This window comes from Morus notabilis, unplaced genomic scaffold, assembly GCF_000414095.1.
Source record: "Morus notabilis unplaced genomic scaffold, ASM41409v2 Scaffold3845, whole genome shotgun sequence".
In the NCBI taxonomy this organism is placed as follows: domain Eukaryota; kingdom Viridiplantae; phylum Streptophyta; class Magnoliopsida; order Rosales; family Moraceae; genus Morus; species Morus notabilis.
Window position 1 is genome coordinate 1 of NW_010362643.1, and position 11,236 is coordinate 11,236.

At 34.7% G+C, this 11,236-nt stretch overlaps 2 protein-coding genes across 2 annotated transcripts; both read left to right on the forward strand.

The window, feature by feature from the left end:
- Positions 1-381: 381 nt before the first annotated feature.
- On the forward strand, positions 382-8,174 carry LOC112092421 (isoamylase 1, chloroplastic-like; the record flags this gene model as incomplete). The annotated part of the gene is made up of 12 exons (XM_024168545.1): positions 382-564; positions 772-864; positions 1,674-1,826; positions 2,076-2,167; positions 2,554-2,695; positions 2,813-2,849; positions 4,343-4,528; positions 4,640-4,675; positions 6,926-6,996; positions 7,700-7,806; positions 7,908-8,015; positions 8,153-8,174. Coding segments are annotated over 12 exons (1,230 nt in total), but the record flags the coding sequence as incomplete, so codon positions are not given.
- On the forward strand, positions 7,930-10,845 carry LOC112092422 (regulator of MON1-CCZ1 complex-like). Its single transcript, XM_024168546.1, has 6 exons — positions 7,930-8,015; positions 8,153-8,391; positions 8,549-8,808; positions 9,819-9,972; positions 10,468-10,577; positions 10,710-10,845. The coding sequence occupies exons 2-6, from the start codon at positions 8,224-8,226 to the stop codon at positions 10,843-10,845; spliced, it is 828 nt and encodes a 275-aa protein (XP_024024314.1). The 5' UTR covers positions 7,930-8,015; positions 8,153-8,223.
- The last annotated feature ends 391 nt before the right edge of the window (positions 10,846-11,236 follow it).

An 11,236-nucleotide genomic window follows, 5' to 3' on the forward strand; every position in this document is an offset into this window, starting at 1 on the left:
TATATATATATAATGTTTTTTATAAATTGCATTATATTTTTCTTTAATAAGCAATACGTTGCATTTTCTCATTTTAGATTATAGATTTATTTTTCTCCATTGGACCAAGTTTAAGATTAGTTTAATTGAATTTAGTAGAGTTTAGTCCAAATGAGTTCATAAACTTCAGAATTGGTTTGGTTAATTATCGGTTTTTAAGTTTGAAGTGGCCCGAGTGGGGTATAATTAGTATTTGGAGTTCAAGTGGTTATAGAATAAAATTTTGGAAAACATAAAAAATACAAGCAAGCAACTATCAAATAAACAAAATTTGACATGCAACTAACAAAGTAGGAAAAACAATTGAGTGGGGTGTCCCTGACTTCCATTTATCTGATGCAGAATAGAGTGACTGAGGAGATATCCCTTGATCCCGTGATTAACCAGACTGGAAGTGTTTGGCATGTTTTCGTCAAAGTGGATTTTAAAGACATGCTTTACGGCTATAAATTTGATGGGAAGTTTTCTCCTGAAGAAGGGCACTACTATGATCCTTCTCGGATTGTGTTGGACCCCTATGGAAAGGTTGGTGACCTTTAGATGAGATGAGCCATATTTCCATTTTATGTCGGTTTGGATTTTCCTGTTGTTTTTGTTATATGGAAAAAAGAATATTATTTGCTTATTATGTATAGGTAAATGGCAGATGTTCTTAACTTATCCACAAGTTTGGTTAATGTGGTTCCAGATTTTGAAGTGTAATGGACTTGTGGTTCACTTTGATTTCTCTAGGCAGTTATATGTAGAGGAGAATACGGAACTTTAGGTCCAGATGGTAATTGTTGGCCCCAAATGGCATGCGCGGTTCCTTTCTTTGATAATGAGGTACTACTTTTAAGTCTGGAAGATGTTTTCTAGTTTTCATTTTCCATTCTAGAATCCAAGTTTTAGTTTCTTATTTTGTCTTGTCTTGTTTTTGAAACTCAATCCATTAGTATCACTATCTCCAGTAATTTTCACTATTATTTGTTCTGTAAATTCACATCCATGTTGGACTATGAATTCGACTAACAACTTTGATCAAGGCGGCCAAATTTGTATTATAAGATTTTTCAAAATATCTGTATGTAATTGTTGAAAATATCTGTACGTTGTGTTGAAATGTGGGTCACAAAATTTTAGTAAAGCTTTATGAGAAAAAGCTTAGAGCTACGCCTGAAAAGCTACTCAGAGTTTGGTCAATAGTTAGCTACGCTTGCAGCACGCAACTTGCAGCTTGTTGTTCATTGTGCCTGCATTCATCCTATAAATAGATTTCCTTGCAACCATTTGCAGCAGCCCTAGAAAACTGAGATTTTGATCTTCTCTCTTGCTTCATGCATTGAGAGTAATCTCTTTGGATGTATTTGGTGTTGGTTTTTGTGAGAAATAGTTAAATACTCTTTTGCAATCTCCTTGCTTTGATAGTGAAGATTTCTCATCATATCACCCGCAGATGTTTGTCGACTCTCAAATTTGGTCGGGGTCAATTTGTAATATAAGATTCTTCAAAATGTCTGTAGGTCTTTCTGGTTTTGCATTTTCAGAATGAGAGGTTATTGGCATACTGATGGCAATTTTTTTAGTCTCATGTTATTGTTCTGAACATTGTTTGAATATTCTGTTCATTTTTGGGCACTTCCCTTTGATTTCAGTTTGACTGGGAAGGAGACTTACCTCTTAAATATCCTCAAGAAGATCTAATTGTATATGAAATGCATGTACGGGGGTTTACAAGGCATGAATCTAGCGGGACTGAATTCCCTGGTACATATCTTGGTGTTGTGGAGAAGCTTCATCACTTACAGGTATAGTTCATCGACTCTCTATAACAAATTTGCAAGTATTTCTAGGGAATTTGAAACTTAAATGCAATGCTTTGAAATATATGCAAGCATCTCATTATGCTGATCACTAGTTACATAGTAGAACTCAAAGCCTAGGAAAAGCCACGTAAAATAGCTGTGGGAAAGAATCACTTAACAATTCTAATTATTCATGATAAGAGGTATGAGTGATAATTTCTTCATATTCTTATTAGATTCTCTTTTTTGTAGGAACTTGGGGTTAACTGTATAGAGTTAATGCCATGTCATGAGTTCAATGAGCTTGAGTACTACAGCTACAATTCTGCCATAGGTGATTATAAGTAAGATATGTTACCTTCTATCTACAATGTATTTAGTGGGTGCAAGCTGGATCCTATTCACTATCATCATTTTTGGTCCATTTATGCAACATGTGTAGCAATAAGCAATTCTAGATCAAATTAAGACAAAATCAAAATGCTTAGAAGTGTTTTTTTTTTCCACTTAAGGAAAAACTAAATTTCTAAACTGTCGTGATGTTGGCAAAAACCATTAATTTGATGACATTCTCATTCTCTTGTTTTCAAAGTACTGACTAAATGATGGGTTCTTTATGCAGCATTTTGTTGCATTATCACTAATGCTCTTATGCATAACACTATTTGACCTGAATATGGCAAAAAGATAAAAGATATCTTCAGTCACATATGTAAATTTTTGTGGTTAGGGTAAACTTTTGGGGATATTCGACTGTCAATTACTTTTCACCAATGCTAAGATATTCGTCTGCGGGAACACATAATTGCGGCCATGATGCAGTGAATGAACTCAAGCTTCTTATTAGAGAAGCACATAAGCGAGGAATTGAGGTGAGTAAGAACTACTAGTATGGCATAGTGTTTATCTTCTTCTGCCTCTTCATCTAATCAATAATTTTTTTTTTGTTTTTCATTTTCTAAGAGTTTTCACCTTCTACTCACATGCAGGTGATCATGGATGTTATTTTCAATCACACAGTTGAAGGCATTATCAAACGATGTCATGAACAAAAAGCATATAACAATTTAAAATTATGCAAGTATGCCATACATTGACCTCACAGAAATCATTCCAATACTCGTCAGTGCAAGTTGGGGTATTCTTGATTGGATCCCATCCTAGTTCGGTGTTTGTGTGAAGGGCGAGCTCCGCGTTGAATTTTTCCTTTAGGCGTTCCTTTGCCTCTTTAACGCGGCCTAGAGGAATAGGTGATGAAAAAATGGAGACAAATCTTTCACCCATTGTTCCCAATCCGCCGATTCGGGTTGCTGGCCCTTGTTTAATTTATTGTAGTCCGCTAGGCGCGTCAAAAGCGCAGTGGTCACGTCATCCTCACTCTGTCGCGACATCTAATACATACAAGCAAGACCACCAACCACGAGAACAAAGCGACATATGTGACGACAAAGAAGAAAGAGGATTAAAGTACATAATCTTTTGATTGGCTCAGATTTGGTTATAATCATATCATTTCAGTTTCGGAGTATTATCCTCTTGGAATGGCACTTATGCTACCAAACCACATAGTAATAGGCTAGGGATTTAAAAGAATAGGTCATAATGCAATAAAAAATGACAACACATGACATTCAATCCAACAAAACCTAATTACATGCAGTAGAAACTGACAAATGCCAAAAACCAAAAGGATATTGCTATAATGAAACTGATATGCCAAAAAAAAATCATCACTGCCAAAGTACTAAATCCAATAAGAACAAAAAGTTCATCTGCACAACAATGCAATGTGTGAACTCACATATATGTGAAATATGTTATCCTTAATAATTAACTTAAACTCTACTGTCACTTCATGAACATTTCATTTGATAGCTTTGATAGCATGTCAATCATAGGTGAATTATACTCAAATCTTTCAGTCTCAAACATGACCATCAACAGAAACAAGGGGATTAAACATCCTCAAATAAGTGAAACTAAAGCAAATTAACTACTTCTTATGGGTGAATTATACTTAAATCTTTCACTCTCAAACATACCATCGGCAAAAACAAGGGGATTAAACATCCTTAAATGAATGAGACTAAAGCAAATTAACTACTTCTTATCAATCACGGGTGAATTATACTTAAATCTTTCACTCTCAAACATAACCATTGACAGAAATAAGGGGATTAAACATCCTCAAATGATTACGCTTAAAAGTTTGTTGTAAATTTATTTGTCTTCGATTTGTATTTTGTACAATCTTGTGGTGATTATAGTAGATATATATGTATATATGTTTATGTAGTTATCATGGATATATGTATTGTGGTATATGACAGAGCTGCATTTCTCAGCAGAAAACAACCAATAACGCTAGTTTGGTAGGAGTATTATTTATCTTAGCTTTTAACTTTCTAAACGTGTTGTGACTTTTAACCGTTTTGCCCCACAAACATGTTTTTGTGGTAGCCAGGAAAAGCTCAAGATTTGGTGGTTTAGATTTTCGATGGCCTTATTATCTTTTTCAGTTTCAGCAGAAAAATGGTGGATGAAATGGAAAAACAAAGGTAAAGGGTCAACTGATTTACCAAGTTGGATCCAATCGATGAATGTGTTTGCTCCTCCAACAAAAACCCCAACCATGATGTCGATTCCTTACCGGAATTTCTCCACCGGCGATACCGACCGCGAAAAAAGCTCAAATGAATACAACGGTACAGAAGTTGGCGTCGCCGGTTTTCGGCTACATCTACCCAAAAGAACGGCCAACAGAGTCTGCTGAGAGCCTTTAATTCGTGCTATTTTCTCTGTTTTGGGCAAAACAGGGATGACAGAGGAAAGGGATCCTCGCTCAAAAGAAGGTAAATTTGTAGAACTCCAGCACGTGAGAGAGGGGAAGACTCAATTCAAGATATTTGTAGCGAATCTCTCCTGTGGATGATGGGAATTGAGAGCGTAGAGAGACCTGTCGGTGGAAATAGGAAAGGAGGCAGAGCAACGGTAAGGAGGATAGGAAATCTGTGAGGAAAAAGCTGAGTTGTGGCAGATGGCTTTTACTGTAGCAATTGGTTCGAGTTAATGGAATTCAGAGGGCAGTTGAATTCCATTCTCGGGCATTTAACTCGAGTTTGAATTCGAGTTATAATCGCGGCCTTTTTTTACCGAATTCGAACTTTAGTCACGTTTTCAATTCTAATTGGGCTGATTCAAGTTAAACCCACGAAGTGAACAGACCCTTAGGGGCTGTTCTTTTGCCGTTTTTGAGTTAGGTGACTTGAGTGTAGATTTTGAGTTGAGTTTGAGTTATAACTTGAGTTGAAGTTGTAACTTGAGTTTGTGTTTGGTTGTATACATTTGAGTTATGGTTTGAGATGAGAATCTTTTTGGGTGCGTTTGGAATTGGTTCCAAAATGATTTTATTTTCTGTATGAAAATGGAAATGAAAACGTTTTCATTTTCATTTTGGAATTATTTCTGAAAATGCGTTTGGTAGTTTTATTCAGAGATTGATTTCAGTTTTAAAAAAAACTGAAACTGCGTTTGATGATTTAATTTTTGAAAGCATGTAATAATATTTAAAATAATAATATATTAAATAAAAATATTAAAAAACATGATTATACATGAAACTGAAATTCGAGGCTTAAACAAATACCCAGAAACAGAAAAATATGTCGGAGGGTAGAATAAACAATGCCCATAAACGAATCCTTCAAATCGGCAAACGGGTATTCTTAATTTCATTTTACTCAGCTCAGAATCAAACGAAATTTTGAATCATTAAGCAAAAAGCCAAACTGGGTCTCACTCATTTAAATAGAAAAACGTAATCTCAACCAACCCAGAATCAAAACAAAGACGTACTCACAAGGAGCAATCTTGAGGAGGGACAAAGGAGGAGGGCAATCGCAGATACAAGGAGGACAAGAGTTCTTGGAATTGCCCAGATTTATGCCCTTCTTGAACCTCCAATACAGAGCTGGTCCGCAAACGGCGAGAGCCGACACGACGGCGAAGATTACCAGACAACACTTCAAGCAAGCCCCAGATCGCCTAAAAACGAAAAGGAGAAAATGAAAACGGTATTATATCGTTTTCAGATTTTCAGAAAAGACAAAAACGTTTTTGTTTTTGTTTTTTAAAAAGTTTTACACCAAACGCGTTTTCAAATTGCGTTTTCATTTTTTAACCTTGAAAAACGTGAAAAATGAAAACAAAAACAGAAACAAACAGGGCCTTTGAGTTTGTGTTTGAGTGAGTCAAAACTTGAATTTATATTTATATAGTATTTTAATAAAAACTCAATGCTAATAAAAAATTTTAATAGGGTATATAGGTGGGGTTTTATTCGTCTTTTCGTTGTCAACGCATAGAAAAAAAAATCATCTCAATCAGAATTAAAACGAAAAAGTTATAACATTTTTAAGAATAGAAAAAATACTGTTCATTAATTTGAGTTCGAGTTTCTGAATTCGAGTTAAAGGAAAAACTTGAACTTGAGTTTTAGTCTCAAATTTGAATTCAAACTGAAGTTCAAATTTAAAAGAACATGAACTTAAATAAAATTATAACTCAAGTTATTTTTTTTGAGTTTTTAACTCAAAAAAGAGACCGGAGGCTCTAGTTTCTCACGTGCAATATTGCATCAGTATTGAGTTAAAGACGCACGTGCAATATTGCACCAGTATTGAGTTGGTGATTCCGGATTCGGAAGGAAAAAGGTCAAAAAAAAAAAAAAAAAAAAAGAAAGAAAAAAGACGCAGAGAACCGGAGGAGAAGGAGCGACTGTTAGGTCGGGTCGTTCGACTTGCGATTTCAAAAGAAACCGAAAGGGGGAAAAAGAAGAAGAAAAAGGAGAATCAAGCTTTGCTTCGAGCCTCCAATGGTATTTCTCTCTCTTCCCAATCTTCGCTGTTACTGGTTTTCTTCTTGTTCTTGACGACTCTTGATTTGGATACGACTGATCGGAAATTTTTGATTTTCCGACAATTATCGTCTTCTAGGCTCTGTTTGAATTTGTAGATTCTGGATTTGAACCTAATTTGTAGATTCTGGATTTTCATTCAATAAATGTGTTAATTCAAATGTGATTATTGGATGCTTGATTTCAGTTACAGTGGACATGAAAGAAAGGAAAACCACTTCCACATTTCAGCGCATTTTGGTGAATTGTGCAGCTCAGGTTTGTAAATTCTTGCTAAACGCATGCTTATTGAATTCTCTTTCTTTGCTAATCAAAATTATTCAATAAACTTTGATCAGTCACCAATTAACTTTTACAAATTTGAGGTGGTTTTGTTGTTGAATTTGTTGGTTATAAGTCTTTTTCATGTTAGGATAATAGTATATAAGGTGCATAGATCCTTAGGGCTGTGATTGTTTTTTTAATTTATTTTGTACTCAAATAACACCACAGCTATATTCTTTCTTAACACTTTTTGTCACTCTTACAGTCTATTTATCTATTTGTATAAACTATGCTTGTAATAAAGTCTAATTCAAGTTTAGAGTCCCAAAAATTACGATTTATATTGTAATAGAGTTGATTTTTGGTTATTTGGGCCTTTAAGTTTGAAATGTGAGTATACTTGAAAAAACTTGAGATGCAAGTGAAATTTTTAGGAAAAACACTATATAGGTATTGCATTGGGGGCAAAAAAAAATTTTAAATTCTTTTCGTTGAGGGCAAAAAATTAATAAAGGACATGACCTATATAAGCTTGGTGTTATCTTTGTGTGTGTGTGTTTGTGTTTTTTTTTTCAACATTACTAATTTACTTAAAGAAATATTCTGGAGCTTAGGGGACTGGTAATGTCAACATCTAGATTATATTTTGGTGCATTGGAATTTAGAGCGTTAAATTTATCGTGTTTGTTCGTTTTAGGCAAAAGAATACGGGACTTGTGTTGCAGCAAAGGTTCCAGAGGTTGAACGAGACATGTGTCTGAAAGAATTTCTTGCTCTTAAGAATTGCATGCAGAATACGGTACCGTATTTTCATGATAGAAACAAAAATTTTGTACTGTCTAACAGCTTGAATTGTCTTCGCTTCTAAGAAAACATCCATTTGAATTTGTTTCCTTTTTGAGCAGCTGCGGGGAAAGGCTTGAGGAGTGTTCTTCTTTCAATAGGATAATTGTCAAAAAGTGGCAAGTCCCGTTTCAAGTACTTAGAGGCAGTAGTTGGAAGCAAATAAGGAGGTATTTCATTCAAAAGCAGAATGTGATTTTAGTTAGTTATTTATTTCATCTCGATAATACTCTTTTACCTTGTAAACATTGTGTGTGTGAATGAATGTGCACGTTTGCGTGACACTTGTGTTTCTGTTTTCCTGCAGTGTTTTGTCCGTCAATAAGTAGTATCACTGTACTCCTCCACAACTAAAATTTAGAAGGTTGCTTTTAAGAGATGATAGGGAAAGCGTCAAGTTCCCATTCCAGTGTTGGTCTAAATGGTTCTGGTGCTTTGTCACATGTATATATCAGATATCCATCCCTAAGATGCAGTATTCCAGGATCTAGGGGTTTGTTTTATGATGATGCGAATAAATTACTGATATCCCCAACGTCAGAACAGGTAAATATGATGTTTGGAGAGAACTTGAAGTAAAGTTATTTTGAACTTGAGCATATCTACGTGATTGGTTCTTTTTCTTCTCATAAATAGCATAGTTTTAAGCTTCTAGATATTATCTAAACTAATTCTAATTCCTTGTTTCTTATTGTGCTTTTAGGTTTTCTCATGGAAAGTTGTACCCTTTGCTTCTAATGTTGCTCCTACAAGCGATTCAATAAGTGAAGGGCCCATTTTATCTATTCGGTATTCATTAGATGGAAAGTTTATAGCAATTTTAAGATCTTCTCACGAGATACAATTTTGGCATAGAGAAAGTGGGGAAACTTTTACTCATAGATGCCGACCGGAGTCGGAGAGTATCTTGGGATTCTTTTGGACAGATTGTCCATTGTGTGATATTGTACTTGTAAAAACTAGGTAAGAGAACATTCACACAGTTTTTAAATATCGATGGCTGGATTTTGTTGCTGGGTTTTTGTCTATATCTTAATCACTTCAGAGTGAATATGGTCTTTAGCTGGAGTCTAGACATTTTGTGTCTCGCTGGCTTCACTTGTGAGATTTTCACTCGTGAAACTTAGATGGGTCCCTTCTTCTCTTCAGATGTGACTTTTGCTGATATTGTTATCTGTATTCAATACCGGGTCATTCATAGTAAAATTATACCTCCCTGTTTACTTGCCAAATTAAGGGGTTTGGTTGCTTGTCAACATGGGTTAGCTTCCTATTTGCGTATGGTTTGGGAGTTCTCAGCCATACAAGTACCTTTTAGAAAGCCAACTTAAAGGAAGAAGTATTAAATATACTGTTAGGTCACTAGGTGGATTTCTAGATATATATAATTGCCTTAGTCAATGATTCAAAAGATTTCTTGAATGTTTGCTGTTCTAAAATATATCTGTAATGATGATTAATGCATATTGTTTGTTTGTTAGTCTGCTTTAAACTGCTACAACGAGCAGGCCTTTTCAAAGCTATTTTTATGGTTTGTTCCTGCCTATGGATAAATGACACTTGCGGATACATATATGTTTGACTTTAGCGTGAACTTTAGAACATATATTTTATATTCTTGAATGTTTGCTGTTCTAAAATAGACCCATAATGATGATTAATACATATCGGTTGTTTGTTAGTCTGCTTTAAACTGCTATGATGCGCAGGCTTTTTTAAAGCTATTATTATGGTTTGTTCCTGCCTATGGATAAATGACACTTGCGGATGCATCTATGTTCTTATTTAGTGTGAACTTTAGAACATATATTTTATATCCTTATTTTATTTGTTTATTGTGATATCTATCTTTCGATGTACAATACTTTTTCATTTTGGTTATTTCCATTTTAGAAAGGAAAGTTGAACAACTAATAACCTCCATTATGCCAAATTTCCCCTAATTTTCTTTTGCTGAACTGAGATTCATACAGTGGGCTGGACTTGCTTGCTTATAATTCTGAGTCGAGATCAACACAGTTGGTGGAAACAAGGAGACTGACTGTGAGTTGGTATGTTTATACTCATGAAAGTCGCTTACTTCTTCTCGCTTCTGGAATGCAATGCAAGACCTTCAATGGATTTCAGGTACGTGTACTACTGTCATAGTGTCAATTGTCTCATAATTATCTTAATTCTATCTACCTCATAGTGTAGGCTGTTTCTATAAGGTGTGTTATGTATTGGAAACTAGAACTTGGTATCAGTTCCAAGATACTGTTGCTGTTGCCTTTAATGTGCGTTCTAGTGTTTCTAAATTAAATCATTATAGTATTCAAATGGGTGACGGAGCTTGCTGCTCAGAAGCACGTCATAGGAACCAAACCCCACTGGAGGAAGGCCACTTTCTTTACCTTCCTTATTATATCTTTTATCTTTAGACCCTTAATAAAAAACAGTCAAGTTTTTGGTTGTAACTTTTCGTTTCATGGCCTGAGAGCAAAAAATGCTTCTTGAGACATATATTGCAGCTTTTGTAGAATTCCTCTACGTGACTATTTTGTTTAACATGATTTTTGAATGAGATGATTGTATTTATGGTTATTGCATCAATGTAATGTATCTACTATCTAATTTTCTTAGCTTTCATCTGCTGGGATCATCCGCTTACCAAAGTTTGAGATGGTGATGGCTAAATCGGAGGCTAATAATAAGCCAGTTCTTGCTGCTGAAGATATATTTGTCGTCACCATGTAGGTTTCCATTACCTTAATACTTGTGTTATTAAATTTAGTTTATTCATTCGAAATAAAAACATACTTGTGTTATTAAATTTAGTTTATTCATTTGAAATAAAAACTTACATAACTTCTCCATCATTACAGCTATGGTAGAATATACTGTCTTCAGGTTGATAGGGTTGCAAGGCTCCTCCACACGTATAGGTTTTACCGTGATGCTGTTGTGCAACAGGTTTATTTATTTATTGTTATCAAAATACCTAATTCCCCTAATGTCTGACCTAGTGTAGGATTTATAATATTAATACCTTTGAAACGGCAGGGATGAGTTTTGTTCATGATAAATTGGTCATTACATTTGTTTTAAGTTAAAGTCGGATTGAATGAAAAACACTGAGATGTATTATTGAACTGAGATAAAACGTACATAAATAGGCTTGAGAAGCCTTTGACTTAAAGCTAACCCTAAAACTAATCTCTTATCTAGTGGCTATAACATAGCTTATCTAAAACTTAAAAAACTAACTTCCTAAGCTAATAATCCGAAATTACCTAACTACCCCACCAGAATAATAAATAAAATTAGGGCTAATTACTAATCCTAGATTCTCGGCGCCAACACTCTGATAGGAACTTGATAGTTGGTTAGTGAAGTTAGTAGTTTGTTAGAA

Bases quoted from the DNA above. Each gene is read 5' to 3' on its own strand.
- LOC112092422 (XM_024168546.1), top strand. From the start codon at position 8,224: ATGATAGGGAAAGCGTCAAGTTCCCATTCCAGTGTTGGTCTAAATGGT. The intron at 8,392-8,548 runs GTAAATATGATG...TTGTGCTTTTAG, and splicing joins TATCCCCAACGTCAGAACAG to GTTTTCTCATGGAAAGTTGT. The intron at 8,809-9,818 runs GTAAGAGAACAT...AGATTCATACAG, and splicing joins ATTGTACTTGTAAAAACTAG to TGGGCTGGACTTGCTTGCTT.